This window comes from Medicago sativa, chromosome 2 (genome assembly GCF_051527215.1).
Source record: "Medicago sativa cultivar Bolivia chromosome 2, Bolivia_mono, whole genome shotgun sequence".
NCBI classification, from domain to species: domain Eukaryota; kingdom Viridiplantae; phylum Streptophyta; class Magnoliopsida; order Fabales; family Fabaceae; genus Medicago; species Medicago sativa.
In genome coordinates this window covers 69,219,766-69,235,366 of record NC_140750.1, presented here as the reverse complement: position 1 = coordinate 69,235,366, position 15,601 = coordinate 69,219,766, and the positions used below count along the sequence as shown (strand labels likewise).

General features: G+C 34.9%; 2 protein-coding genes across 2 annotated transcripts; one reads left to right on the top strand and one right to left on the bottom strand.

The window, feature by feature from the left end:
- The first annotated feature begins 1,029 nt into the window (after nt 1–1,029).
- On the top strand, nt 1,030–3,072 carry LOC146950127 (GDSL-like lipase/acylhydrolase superfamily protein). The gene is made up of 5 exons (XM_085746080.1): nt 1,030–1,420; nt 1,542–1,672; nt 1,771–2,004; nt 2,312–2,567; nt 2,690–3,072. Exons 1-5 carry the CDS (start codon nt 1,180–1,182, stop codon nt 2,881–2,883), a joined length of 1,056 nt encoding a protein of 351 aa, XP_085602206.1. The 5' UTR covers nt 1,030–1,179; the 3' UTR covers nt 2,884–3,072.
- A 1,199-nt stretch (nt 3,073–4,271) lies between these two features.
- On the bottom strand, nt 4,272–10,574 carry LOC146950126 (ARM repeat superfamily protein). Its single transcript, XM_085746079.1, has 10 exons — nt 10,388–10,574; nt 9,817–10,188; nt 9,003–9,068; nt 8,723–8,862; nt 6,810–6,936; nt 6,501–6,655; nt 6,206–6,341; nt 5,996–6,080; nt 5,634–5,884; nt 4,272–4,554 (listed from the first exon to the last, which is right to left on the bottom strand). The coding sequence occupies exons 1-10, from the start codon at nt 10,481–10,483 to the stop codon at nt 4,417–4,419; spliced, it is 1,566 nt and encodes a 521-aa protein (XP_085602205.1). The 5' UTR covers nt 10,484–10,574; the 3' UTR covers nt 4,272–4,416.
- Nucleotides 10,575–15,601: the final 5,027 nt, after the last annotated feature.

Below are 15,601 nucleotides of genomic sequence, written 5' to 3'. Positions count from 1 at the left end.
TGTTAGTTAATTTTATAACTTACTAGTATATAATAAACCGTGCTTGTTGATGAAGCTGGGACAGCTTAGTACAATGCGTGCAAGAGTATAGTTAGCAACCACCATCATTTTGTTACTAGTATATAAATGTTGGTCAATTTTTTAGTTATGGGAAATTTATTGAATAATCCAAGAACATTGTATTTATTTGCTTCTCAAATTAGAGTAAGCTTATTGTATGATGAAAACTACACTCACCCATACCATTTAACTTCATTCTTCTAGCTTTCTCAAATCATGCTTTCATGGGTATGGTATCTTGCATCTAAAGACATTATAGTAAATTCCCTTTGAGTTACTACCATTTCCACAAAATTGAGTGGCATTAATAAGATTATAGCTAAGATTGTTTATTACTCCAAACTAAAATTGGTTGGATGCTTGAAAAAAAATATAAAAAATAAAATAAATATTGGTTGGATACACTACAAAAATAAGAGTTTAAATTTTGCCAGCGATATAAGAATCTTATTGTTGCACATAAGTGTTCTTTCAACCTTGAGATATTCACGGTCATGTTAACAAGTGCCTCCGGGGCACTGGTTAAGGAACTTAAAAAAAGGAAGTTTTAAAATGAAAAAAACACTTTTTATGCTTTTGAAAAGTTGACAGCACAAGTACCAATGCAATACTTACTACATTTGATTCCTTAACCAGTGCTCCGGGAGCACGGGTTAACATTACCCTTACCCTCAATTTATATGCATTGGCGGTGTATACAAATTGATCTCTTAAATAAAATACACTAGAAAAATTATTGTTTGTTACCAGAAAAAGGTTGTTTATTAGCACATCCACTTGTCAATTTATAGTTACATAGAATAATGTAAAGCATGCAATCTCTATTCAAAATTTGCCAAACGTAATTAAACAAATCATCATTGATTGGTTTTTCAATTTTGACTTATGCACCATTTAGCAGTAGTAAGGTTGAAGTTTTAACAGTGAAGTTGAAGCATTTATAAGACTCTGGAAACTGCAACCTTTGCTACACACTGCAGGCTACAGCTTTAATGCACAAGACCACCTTTTCCTCAGATCATCACTTCCCAATACTTTAAACCAATCTACAAAACCTCTCTTTCTCTCACTTTCTCTCTGAAAAAACTCATTGTTGAAAAAGATTTGAAAGAGAAAAAAATGGAGCATTCAACTTATAATTTCTTGACATTTTTGCTTCTGTTTGTAGTGTTCAATGTGGTTAAAGGACAGCCTCTTGTTCCTGCATTGTTCATATTTGGAGATTCTGTTGTTGATGCAGGAAATAACAATAACTTATACACAATTGTTAAATCAAATTTCCCTCCTTATGGAAGAGACTTCAACAATCAAATGGCAACAGGAAGGTTTTGTAATGGAAAACTTGCAGCAGATTTTACAGGTAATTTTTTTCTCCTTCTTTGCATGCATGTAGTTACGTTCAATTTTTTTCATATTATAAAACAATAATGACCTAAATAAGGATATGATTTTTGATGAGTTTTTTTCATCCATTACTGCAGCTGAAAACCTTGGATTTACTACTTATCCACCAGCTTACCTCAACTTACAGGAAAAAGGAAAAAACCTGTTAAATGGTGCTAACTTTGCTTCTGGTGCTTCTGGCTACTTTGATCCTACAGCCAAGCTATATGTAAATATATATTTTCATGTTATTTTTTCTACTTAACTTTGATCATATTGGTTAATCCTAATTTGTTTTCTTCTTTTATTTGTTCCATTTGGGTCTAGCATGCAATCTCATTGGAGCAGCAGCTGGAACACTATAAAGAATGCCAGAATATATTGGTAGGAGTAGCAGGGAAATCAAATGCTTCATCAATTATTTCTGGTGCTATATATCTTGTTAGTGCTGGAAGCAGTGACTTTGTTCAAAACTATTACATAAATCCTCTACTTTACAAGGTTTTTACTGCTGATCAATTTTCAGATATTCTCATGCAACACTATACCATTTTCATTCAGGTATGTATTTCTTAACCTAGTACCATTAAATCAAATATTTAGTTTTTAAGTAGGCCACCAAACCAAATAAAATGTAAATCAGTATTTGAATTTGTCAAAAATATTTAATTTGATCTCTTAACTATTTTTTTATTTGAGTCCCTAAACTTTTAAATGAAATCCTAAATTTAACTATTTGGGTCTCTAAATTTAAGGACTTGATTACAAATTATTTAAGAGTTTAGCCACCCAATTAAAAAAAATAATAGTTTAAGAACTTCATTGATTTTAATTTGACATTTCTAAATTCCAAAAATGGATGTGACAGAATTTGTATGCACTTGGGGCAAGGAAAATTGGTGTGACAACATTACCTCCATTGGGTTGCCTGCCAGCAGCCATCACTCTCTTTGGCTCTCACAGCAATGAATGTGTGGACAGGCTAAACAATGATGCTCTTAACTTCAACACTAAGCTAAACACCACATCACAGAACTTGCAAAAAGTGCTGAGTAACCTCACATTGGCTGTCCTTGATATCTACCAACCTCTCCATGACCTTGTCACTAAGCCTACAGAAAATGGTAAACTACTTCATAAGTGTCTGTTTGATTTTTTTATATAATATAATATTACTTGTTATGGCTCATGAGCAAGGACTATGAATAATTTTCCTTCTGTTGCATACACTACTTTTTTCTCACAGGGTTTTATGAAGCAAGGAAGGCTTGTTGTGGAACTGGCTTGATAGAAACGTCTATATTGTGCAATAAGGACTCCATAGGAACGTGTGCCAATGCAACTGAATATGTATTTTGGGACGGTTTTCATCCCTCTGAGGCTGCAAATAAGGTTTTGGCTGATGATTTGCTAATTTCTGGCATCTCTCTCATATCCTAATCCAACATTTTTTGGGTTCATAGCAACTTTATTATTATTATTATTTTACTTTTAAGTGTTGTGTGTGGCTGCTGCTGTTGTTAAATGTGTTTGGCTCATGTATAAGGAGCTTGAATATGATTAATTACAAAGTTCACTAGGTGTTCCATTATTGTAATAAGACCAATGTTCTTGAGAGCTTTCTGTAAATTTTCTGTTTTGAGTGTTCAACCCTGTTCCTGCTGGATTTGCCTTCATTACTTTACTTAAAGAATTTAGTTTTATAAGGGATGATTTGTATAAATTAAAAAACTAAAAATAACAGTAACTATAGTAAACATATTTAAGTGGGGTCGTTGAGGCTGCTCTCAGGTTATGTTGAACTTCCTAAGATTGTGGTATGTTCATATCACTATTTTTTTAACATGAAGTACTATCCTAAAGAAATGTACTAACAAAAGGTGCCTTGTGCTCGTTCATAATTAAACACAGGGCGTCCTCGTGAGCTTATCTCAGTTGGCAAGGACAGTGCATAATATATGCAAGGTTCGGGGTTCAAACCCCGGCCAGCACCAAAATAATAATAATTAAACACAGGGCAATCTTACATAAATACATATTTTTTTTCCCACCACTTATCCTTAAAAATAGTAACAGAAATTAATTGAGCACCAAAACGACGATTTCATGTGTAGCAAAAGTGTTTTATAGAGCACCAAAAAGTAACAGACTTAAACTAAAAAACGATGACTTCCATGTGTAGCAACAGTGATTAATAGAGCACCAAAAAGTAACAAACTTGGAATAAAAATAACGGTGACTTCATGTGTTGTAACAATGACTAAAAAGAGCATCAAAAAGTAAATCAAATCTTGCTCACCAGTTTCATACGAGGGATAAGAAGGGAAAATAGGAAGATAGCACTGGTGGCAGCGACTGCCGGAATTTCAGACGGGATGCAATAAAATCGGCATGAAATGAGGGAGGGAGTGGGAAGGTGTATTTAGGGGGAAAAAAGTGTTGGATAGTGCAATAATAAAAAAGAATGGTGTATGTAACACTACCCTTAAACACAAGCATCAACCTAGAATATAGTGATCCCAACGTTGACACCTCTATGCCTAACAATCATTTGCCGCACACCCCAAAGTATCATCAAAATAAAGAAATAGATAATACTTCATCATCTAGAAACGTATATCACAATATAGACAAGTTATTTAAAGAGTACCTCTTATTGTGGAGGGGATGCAAATCAACTTTGGAACAACTGCTTGAATAAATCTATCATCATTTCTTTGTTGTGTAATTTGAAGACATCTTTTCTCGCGCTTTAAGCGATCAAACCAACGATAATATACTTCCTGTTTTACTCTTAAAACAAAATAAAACAAGACCATTCAAGCCACTAAACTTAATAAACACTCTATATTGAGAATTTTTAACTCTTTGACGGCTTAACTAGTTGAGGCTTCAGGAGTGAGTTAAAAAATACATGTCAAACCTCCAAAGATTGGTCTGGACAACTGTAATTTACAACATAATAAAGAAATTCTACTTGGAGAATTTGTAACAACAATCCAACAACTTTTTTACATCTATCTCACTGACAAGACCTTCAGCATTCCCATTATTCTCAGCATCCTCCTTTACAGCAATCCACTGATTCACAATGCTTGTTATTCTCATGAGCTATTATTCCAAAGGTAAAGGGAAACAAATAATAGACAAAACACACGTCAACATAAATAAGCATGTCAATCTAAATAACAATACATGTGGCTGGCCATTTATAATCAGATGCGCTGGGCTGGCTAGTAACAAGATGGAAGTCAAAAAGGTATATGATGCTTCAGAATAAAAGACTAGTAACCTAAATACATAAAGATCATTAGTGTTTTCATTGCTCTGCTCAAGAATTTCCCTTTAGTAACCAGTAACCAACATTGACAATAATTAAATGACGGGGACTTATAAATGTAATGAATGGAATCTATGAAATTTGTAAATAGCAACAGCCACACAATCATAGTTGGTTGCAGTAGAAACCAAATGTGCAGTGGACTATAACAACAATACTAGGGAAACGGAGTCACATCTCTGGGAAAGCTTTACCTAACCATCACTACAATTATGCTTATGGACATTCTCAGTCAAAGACGGTGAAAAAAATGAGTAACAGCCATTAAATTATGAGGATTTCTGCCACACATGTTCCTTATCATGTGTAAAATCTTTTGTAACATACAATATCATTAATTTTGTCAAAAAACAATGATATATTGATAAATGAAAAAAAAATCCATATATGCAAGGCTGTAAGACAGAATTAATAGAAAGTAGAAACTAGTAGCTCTTGTAAATGATTTTGTGCTGGGTTGACTTTTATGCATTAATCTTCTGCTAACACCTCATAACGGGTTTATTTTTCTAACAACTAATGAAATGCCAAACTTCTTAAATTATGTATCAAGTACTAACATATTTATTAATGTGAAGTCTATTAAAATTAAATTAAATTCAATAGAAGTATTGCCAAACTTAGTTACTACTAATAACTACTTCTGGCCAAAACAATTTAGTGCAACAAGAATTAAGATGGATTTCTAATCATATAATCATGACATCATGCAAACTAATGCAACATCATATTTCTAAGAAACTGAAACCTAATTCCAAGAAACGTGATTCTTCATAAATTTCAATTCCTGCCATCCAAAGGGGGCCTCAGAATCGCAAACAATAAATACAAATAAATAAATGAAGGATACAGATGTGTTTCTAGCATCTGCTGTTGAACCAGAACTGGAGTCAACCCATTGTTGGTTCAGAAGCTCATCTTCAATCAGATCAATTCTTCTGACAAGAACCGAAACAAGGTGGAATAAACTTGATGAGTTAATTTCAGTTTCATGTATTCTGACCAATATTCTAGCAAGTACGTTCCAGACTGCATTTCTTGCTTCCAAATCATCCGAAGCAAAAGGAAATATATCAATCAGACCACCTAAGAGGCACGAATCTGGAAGGCACAATGTCATTTAACATTATACAACTAATCGAGATACATCGAAAACAAACAAATAAATATCACATTGAAGTCTATGGATGAATGAAATAGATATATATTTACCATGTGATATTTCGGAAGCACAGTCAGCCACATCAGACAAAATATTTGCAATAAGAACTGCGGCAGTAACACAGCAGTTCCCGACCTACAAGAGATATGACCAATTCACCATTGTTTTTCAGTTGTCCAAACCATTTTCATTTCATGTCATTCTATGAGAAGCACATATTAAATAACAAGAGGAAAGTGTTAACTACAATAATTTGGTACCTCAACTTTATCTGGAAACTTGACCATGTCACATACAAGATGAAAAAGCTCTTTATTTGAACATATTTCCTCAGAATGTTCATCTATAACTGAAAGACCTTCAATAGCACGAAGAATTAAATCAAGAACTGAGTACCTGAAATTTTAAGATATTCAGTTGTCAAATCAATTCCACCAGACCGATGGATGAATAGTTACAAAAATGTGTCAATAATGTTGTCATAATTGGTATTAGAAGATAATAGGAACTGTCTAATTTCATTGATGCAAAATGGAGGGTTGTGGATCATGGTACCTTTCAGGTATTCTTTCATCACTCTTTAACTTGCTTATCTCAAAAGTTAAGAGATTGATCAATATACTTGCCAAACCAAGCTTCAGCATGGGTGGAAGAAGCTCATCCAAAGCTTTCTGCCGACTTTCTAATATAGCTAATATAAGCCCTACACTCTGTTAAAAATTAAAATATGATTATCAATTGATTAGCTGGAACTTGTAGTCTGACTCAGAAAAAAGGCCAAAAAAAATAAAAAACAAGCAAAATGGTTGTATTACTTTTCCTCCCAAGATTGTTTTTGTTACAGAATTACAACATATTCATTACCTTCTCTAAAAGCTGAAGGTTCAAAGTATTTTCTGCAATCCATAATATTTGACATAATACATGTTCGGATTGCAATGCCTCAGCCCATCTAATAGACTCACCACTTTGAAGGCCCAAGGTTAACAATCTGTTCTCATAACACAAGAAAAATTATTAAAATAAAGATAATTAAGAAAAATAAAGTAGTATGATACCTAGTTTGCAGCACAACACGCATAAAATTTTACGGATGGATAAATAAATAAATTATACCCTATTCCTATATATTCAGGCTGGTATATCTGTGTGCAGGCTCTTCTTTTATGGAAATAAATTGAATCATGTAGCAAAACATGCCAATATTTCTGCATGACTCAGAAAGAACCAGTTCTAAAAACACCATGAGCAGAACGCCAAAAGGTGGCTAAAATAACAACCCTGTGCAAAATGGGATCGGGTATGCTCCATTTACCTCATGCTCCATTTAGTCCATTTAAGTCATGGATGCAAGACACGTGGCAAACAAATATCTAAGGGTTGAGATTAAAATTGAGGATTACATATTTGTTAAAAAGAAAAACACGCTACTGCTCCCCTTTCTGTGCAGTACGCTTCTTCTTTCTATTGTCACCGCTCGCTGCCGTTTAGAATAAAGCAACAATTAATTCTTCAGTTTGCAGAAATTGAGCATCCATGATTTGCTAATCGATTTTAACAATTCTTCATGAGTATGAATATACTCTTCATATGAATAAATTAACGATTCTTTTCTTGACCAAAAAAAAAAATTAACGATTCTTCACATGACAGATTCAAAAATTCTTCATATCAATAAATTCACATTCATGGTGGAGACGTTATACTAATATATTTACTAATCTATTGGTATAAAATCAAAACAAATTCAACATCCATGGTGGAGACGTTATAATTGAGAGAAAGGGGAGAGGAAACATGTTATGAGGGGTGAGTGACAATAGAAAGAAGTGTATTGCATAGAAAGGGCAGCAGGAGCGTGTTTTTAATCTCAACCCTTGGATATTTGTTTGCCACGTGTCATGCATCCATGACTTAAATTGACTAAATGGAGCATGAGGTAAATGGAGCATACCCGAACTCGTGCAAAATAAGTCTAGAGCAAAACAAGAGCCCTTTGAAATTATACAAAATCCACTCCAGACATATACAAAAAAGAAATGCAGAGACAGAGCTTTGCCACAAAATATTAGCTTTCTATGTGAACAAATCCTCCGAAATCAAGAGAGAGAAATTAAAGCATATCCGTAGGACAAAACCTACTATCCTCCATAAATCCCGCACAGCTTACTCTGTGAAAAAGTAGCCATAAAACAATGCAAAACGAGATAAACCCTGGTTGATGGACAAGAATTACATAATAGACATTCTGGGAGACAGCAATGAGATTCTATGCTTCAGTAACATGTCATCAATGTTGCTGTTAGTTATGTAAAACAATAGCCCAAACATAAGGTTTGAGCTTAGATGGAGCTTTAGAAACTTTGTTAGGAGGATGGGAAAGGAACTGAAGATTTTCAAGAGAAAACTCTTCAATAGTAAAGAGCTCAAAGTCTATCATAGAGGAAGATGAATTTGAGACTATAACTCAGTAACCTCTTGAACAGGCAAGTTCATCAAGGAAATAAAGAATTCAAAAGGAAATGTACAGAATAGATAATGCATAATTGGATCAGCATGAAATATATACACATTTTTTAATATGAAAAGAAAAGAGTCAAAACATTTGATATAGCAGGTGTTTCTTTCCAACGAAAATAATGTATAATAGAATCAGAAGATAAAACGAAAAAAACAGGGATAACAATACGGAAATAGTAACCAAACAGGTAATTTAATCCTCAACAAAAATGAAAGAGAAAAGAACTACATTTGCATGTGTCAAAAAAGTATCATACCGACATGTTTCACATAGGCATTGAGGATCATCTAGAAACAATTTTTCCACAATTATCTCAATCAGTCCTTTTGTCGACACTATTTGATTCAGTGGAACTTCATGGCAAGCAAGGTTCCCAATAATTCCTATACTAATCTCCTGTAGCATGTAATTAATACAAAAATATGTAATAAAGTATCATTAGATCATCTCATCGCCTGATAATATTTTAGTTTCACAAGCCATAAAAAGAATGCAGTCTGAACCATGGTCGTATTTATATCTTAACATAGACTTACAGTAACACGCTCGGATTTGCAAGCAATGAGATTTGCATAAAGAACTTCAAGTATTAGATTCTCCACCTGGGGGATTAGATCACAGAACAGAACCATCTAATTTCAGTTTATACAATCAAAACGGTTGAAAGACGTAAAGAAATGAGAAAGTGGCCATGATATTGCTATAAAAATGACTCGAAGCTTGATTATGATGGGTAGAGTGGTCAAGGTCGAAAAATATACACCACAATACATTCAAACAATCATCTATCATCTTACAAAGCCCACACAAGTGACATTTTGGAGAGACCACTACGAGGTTATAGCATTTTGTATTTGGGTGAACATATGATAAAAATGATTTTGATTGGTTTTGTAAATTTGATTTGTTTACAATCGAGTTTCAACTAAACTGACTTACGTGTAAATATTTTAACTCCAAAAGTAACTGAGTGAAACTCAATTTAAATTCTTCAACTAAACGCAAAAGATACTTTTTTAATGAGTTCTACTCAAAACCGAAATTTGATGGTGTAATTAACTGACTCATCAACTTTTCTAGAGACACAATCAATTTTACACTTTTCACCATGAACATACAAAAGAACTCAACTAAACAAAAGTGAGATTAATTTCTAGGCACAGACGGTGTAAAACTTCTTTATACATGCATGTGCATCCAAGCAAATCACATTTAAGAGCCGTTTTCTTAAGTTAGTTCCTAAAATATCTCCACAAATATCTACATAGCCCAATTTGTTGGATGCATGTGTAAAACTATTTTACAGTGTCAATGTATACAAATTAAAACCCAACAAAAGTAGAGCAGTACCATGAGTTCCGCATGTGTTTTACCGGCAGCTAGATCCCACAAAATACAACCATATTCTTCCCATACATCCTCACCAACCGAAGCACCAGAACGTTCAACTCCATCACCCGTATCCTGACATTCTCTTCGTGTGTGAGATGATTCAAAGGAAACATCAACATCCATATTTTCAGATGTACTCTTAGATAACTCGATGTGTTCATCGTTACAAATTGATGCAGATGGTGGTTCCTCTTCCTTATCGTCTGTAACCGATCCTTGGTTAGGGTTATTTGAAACAACTTCGTTAACCGAGGCGGAATCCAAAGGTAAGAGCTTCCTTATCAAGGAGATTATATAACTGGGATCAACAGTAGTTGATAAATCAAAAAACTGCATAATGAATAATTCAAAACAATCACTTAATTAGAATTTAAATAAATAAAAAAAATAGCGCCAAATAATGCAATAGTGTTATAATAAAGATTAATGATTAGTTGCAGGTAATTGAAATGAGCATGGAATGAAAATTGAAATGGAAGTGAAATTAGTAAAGTAGAGTTTGTAATTAAGCGGAGATTATGATGATAACCTCGTGTGACGGAGGAGAAGGATGATGTGTGGGACCATCGTGCTCGTGTTCGTGCTCTTCTTCTTCTTCAATGGATGGATTTGTCGGAACCGCCATGGGAATCGTTTCGATTTTGCTTGTTCCCTCCAATTTTAAGCTACGAGAATAGTGAAAACTGAGAAGTGAGAAGTTGAAATGAGACAGCGTTGCCACTTCAGTTTTATGAAAATTGCTTTTATATCAGCTTAAAAACACATTGAAATGACGCTTTTGCCCCCAACGATTGGCGCTTGATCGTTTAGTGTGAGCATATACCGGTTGGTGCTTGATCGTCTAGAGGTTGATGATATCGTCTAGAGGCTATACGAAGACAATAGGGAGGTCCATCCATTTGAGGAGATCTACTATTATTTTGGATGAGTGTTTTGCTGAAAGCGGAGGGTGTACCAAGTTAAAAGGCAGTACATGTTTGTGTAGAACATCCCTAGAGATCCAACATTTGTGCAAACTATTCCCGTAGACCAGATTGTACACGCTTTCCTAGAATTATGTGTGAATGTCGTTCCTCAGGATCGGTTGGGTGAGGTGAAAGATGTTCTATGGCAATACACACCAAGATATGTTGTATGGTATGGTCGGGTGTCTCACCCAAAGTTTCTGCCACCTATTGATGGATCTCCTCTTAGGCTAGCGATTCTAGATATATATGCCCAATTCATTGGTGATCATTAGGTCTTGCGTTCACATTGCAGATGAGGCTTTGGCCCATGATTTGACCAGGGAGGAGATGCTGGAGGCCTTGAGGCAAATTAGTAGCACGAGTCAGCTAGCCTTGACACGAAAACACCAAAATACGGATTGTGATTAATGTTCTTGCTATTAAAATACCAATATACAAAATCATGACATAAAAATATCAACGTCGCATGAAAACATCAAAATACATAACAAACAATAGTTACTAAGTCGTTTGTGTTACAAGTCTTGAGTAGGTCATCCTCCCACATTGTAGTAAATAGTCAATACTAGATGGACGGCTCAGTTCCTTGGGCAATCTACTGCATGGTAGCATATAGATGGACGTATTTCGTACTAGTTTTGTTCCCATATAATGTTGTGGTTTCAACCCACCTGCACATCTCCAAGTATCTATAGTTTCAGTGACATTGTTCTCCTTTATCAAAACCTTCATATTTATGGTTTAGGTGGATCTCTCTCTACATGAGCCAATAACATGGCACGAGAGCCCGTGTAGAATTAGAAAATGGAACCCGTAATGGTTTTCTGACATGTCTCCACAAATAGACTTTGCATGTGTTTAGGTACAACATGCAACAAGTAATCTTCAAATGTCTGGTCCATGTGAATGACATTTAACTCTGGTGCAACAGAGGCTGGAGGCCTAGAATACTGTGAATACGTCCATATTGCCTCAGCACACACTCTGACAAGTGGTGATAACACATCTTGCAGCCTCACTTTATCCATTCAGACAACCAACAATGTCATCACACAGATGCGTCTAACGATGGCTGTCATGGGGGCAGAAGGTAGCATCATCCACCTCTATACAATCGAAGAAGGTCCTGTAGTTATCTGGTGAGTTAATGTCATTTGTAACGCCCGTCTTAATTATTTGATTATTTAGAAATATATATATATATATATATATATATATATATATATATATATATATGATTTAAGTGATTTTCATGATTGATATGTGTGGATTTTATGATTCATGAAGTTGTTATGTTGGTATGACTTATTTTATTATTAAATAAAATAAGATATGATAAAGAAAATAAAAATATTAGAATTTGGGCTGTGTTGTGAGATGAGTAATTTAGTAGTGAGAAGAGTAAAAAGGAGAGATAAATAGACAGACATAAGTTAGAAAAACAGTACGTACGTTTTTGGAGAAAAAGGGAGAAAAGTCAGAAGAGGAGAACAAGAGAGTGAGGGCTGCGATTTCTGCAATTACCAGGTAAGGGTGAGACTAATTTTCAATATTATTAAGAGTATAATTCTGTAGAATGAATTTAGCATGATTAGGTTGAGTCTTGGTGAGAATTGAAAATTAGGTTTAAGACCATTTTGATGATTGAACCATGAAAAGATGTTAGATTGATGCAAAATTAGTGTACAGACCTTAGATATTGCCTAAGATGATAATTAGATGCTATTTGGATGAAAGAATCATGAAGATAGGTGAAAAGTTGTAAATTTTAGGTTTCTGGCCGTACTGACATTCATAGCTCGCAACTGCGAGCAAGAGCACTCGCAACTGCGAGCCAGGACCCAGAGCTCGCCACTGCGAGCAATGCAACTCGCAACTGCGAGTGACCTGTAAGCTCGCCATTGCGAGCAGAATAGCTCGCCATTGCGAGCAAGGACTTAGGGACCCCAGAAATGCACGCTTTGCTCGCCACTGCGAGCAAAGTTACTCGCCACTGCGAGTTAGGCTGTTAGTTGCCCAAAATTGTTCCGATGCGATCCTTTCGCACGTGTAGACATGAGTTGACCTTAGAAGTAAGAAAGAGAGTTGTTTAGGATACTTTCAGAAGCTCCAGAAGTCTGTCCAGGTGACTGAGATTAGTAGTGATGTTGCATGAGTGATATTATGATGCTTTATGATAATTATGTTGATGTAAATCATTCCTTAGATGATGTTAATGCATTCAAGTGTTATTATATGTTGTATCTTGCTGCTGTTTTCTGCTGTTGACTATTAATGTCTTGAAGCTGCATGAGTCGGTTTATGTTGTCAGAATGTAAGAAGTTGTCCATGATTATGAGTTGTCTAAGTTGTCCACGATGTTGTCTAAGTTGTTGGAAGGTTGAGTCCATTGCATACTCATTAAAGTTGGGGGCTTTAGGCTCGGCAGCCTTTGTGCTCATTAAAGTTGGGGGCTTTAGGCCCGACAGCCTTTGTGCTCATTAAAGTTGGGGGCTTTAGGCCCGACAGCCTTTGTGCTCATTTATGTTGATGATTGGTACCACATGCATTTGCATATCAAGAAGTTTCATGATGGTTTAAGTTGTTAAGTTGTTGAGTTGATAGAGTTGCATTGTCAATATGAGTTGTGTTGTCAAGTTAAGAGTTAAGTTAATTATGATTTAGTGATGATATTTAGTAATGGTATTTGATGATTGTATTTGATTATGGAATGAAAATATGCTAAGTGTTAAATGTTGATATGTCAATAATATTTTATGTTGTTTAATGCACTTTATTGAATTATATGCTTAATGTATTGACTGTGAAATCTCACCCCTTCTGCGTATATGTTGCCTCGACCGTGGGTAATGTGCAGGTAATAAAGATTAGAAGTGTTCGTGAGAGGACTCCTCACTTGTGTCTAGGTGCTCTGATACGTAACGGGATGGGGCTTGCTTTCTTATCTATTCCTTACGTGTCTTTATGAACTTTTCACGAATAAGTATTGAACTAATTTACGAGATTTTGATAAGGCCTGCGTGCCAAGACCTTAGTATGCTGAACTATTTTCCGCTGCATGATTTTAGATTTTGATGTTGAATTTGAGAGATAATTATTATTATCCATTTTATGTTTTAAAAGAAGTATGTGACATTCCGTTTGTGATTTAAATACTCTGATTTATGATGAAATTTTTATGTTGGGAAAACGGGGTGTTACATCATTGCCAAGAATGAATCAGGTTGTATGTGGCTTGGTCTCGGTATAGTTGGGGTCAGTTACAAAGGGGTATATCTCAGTGAAATGCTCTATAGCCCAAAGGCTGAAAAAAAATTACAAACACATATTAAATTACAAACATTTAAAATGTTACAAAATAAATATTGCCTACAATTTTACGGGCATGTATCCAGCCAACTACATTATATGGGGCTTAGTCGTCTTAACCATGTGGTGGTAAAGGTAGGCTAGAGCCACATCCCCCGATGACCATTGATTCATTGTAGTGAGGTCCCAGAAGTACTTTAGAAAATACGCAATGACGTAGTGGTGACTCGTGTTAGTAAATATGGTGCATCCAACCAGGGAAAGTATGTAAGCTCGGATACACCTAGCCTTATGCTTATCTCTGACAGCCTCCATCCCTGGTTCACTATTGAGTCACAAGATTTTCGTGTGATGAGCATCAAAGATTCTAGGATGCCGATCGAAGGCACGTGAAAACCTTTAGTTTATCACACTCATTCTAACATTAAGCAACCCATCAATGTCTTATTTGCTTATTGACGCTCGATGGTTCATCAACCTACATAGATAGACAAGTGCAAAAGGCATGACACATCATCGAGTGTGATGGTCAAATCACCAATGAGCAAGTGAAAGATGCTAGTCTCTTAATATCACCGCTTTATGAACACCATACACATGGATGCATTAATTTGACTAAATGGGGAGCGAAGATAGACCGAAAACATCTACTACATCCCAAAACCATCTTAGGTGTTGTGAGAGATTATCCATGTTGATTATTCTATTCACATTGTTGATGCCTTTGAGTGATTTCACACGTCCCACAAAAGAAAAAAAAATGGAAACATAAATACAATCACATTTTACCATACACGTATTTAAAGCGAAGGCCCTAACAGAGATGACATGAACAAACATTTAATTGATGTTTTTTTTTGCCAACATGTCTCCTAAGCAATCATTACCGTTTTTTTTTTAGCTATTACATGCAGACACTTAATATTTCTCTCCAAATGTTCTACTCTTCATTTTATTTCTATATCTCTTTCTATCACATCATAATATATCACATCTATCACATTATTCTTTATGTATGTGTTGAATGAACGTGTTTCAAACTTCGACTCTAATATATTATGTAATGCCTCTAAATTCACACAAACTATTTTATTACCGAAGTGAAACTTAACTAAGTTATAAGAGGAGGAGTCGCATTCTCATTTATCCCTATTGTGTTCTTAATCTCTTGCATGACGCAGATGCTCTAAGTTGATAGGAGGAGGAGTCGCATTCTCCCACTTAAAATTTGAACTGGCAGCCAAATATGAGCCACAAATAATATAATAATATAACCAAATAGAAAAATATACATAAATAAACCTTTCACTTTTTTGCCTTTTTCTGCTTTTTATCCAATAATATCCATATCCAACTTCATCAGAACTTACAAGAATACCGTGAAAAAAAATATAATAAAAAAGAAATAGTGTATAACAATTTTACTATAAAATCCATCAAATAATAATAATAATAATAATAAAACC

Bases quoted from the DNA above. Each gene is read 5' to 3' on its own strand.
- LOC146950127 (XM_085746080.1), top strand. From the start codon at position 1,180: ATGGAGCATTCAACTTATAATTTCTTGACATTTTTGCTTCTGTTTGTA. The intron at 1,421-1,541 runs GTAATTTTTTTC...CCATTACTGCAG, and splicing joins ACTTGCAGCAGATTTTACAG to CTGAAAACCTTGGATTTACT. The intron at 2,568-2,689 runs GTAAACTACTTC...TTTTTCTCACAG, and splicing joins CACTAAGCCTACAGAAAATG to GGTTTTATGAAGCAAGGAAG.
- LOC146950126 (XM_085746079.1), bottom strand. From the start codon at position 10,483: ATGGCGGTTCCGACAAATCCATCCATTGAAGAAGAAGAAGAGCACGAA. The intron at 9,069-9,816 runs GTACTGCTCTAC...CTAATCCCCCAG, and splicing joins AAACACATGCGGAACTCATG to GTGGAGAATCTAATACTTGA. The intron at 8,863-9,002 runs GTAAGTCTATGT...TACATGCTACAG, and splicing joins GCAAATCCGAGCGTGTTACT to GAGATTAGTATAGGAATTAT.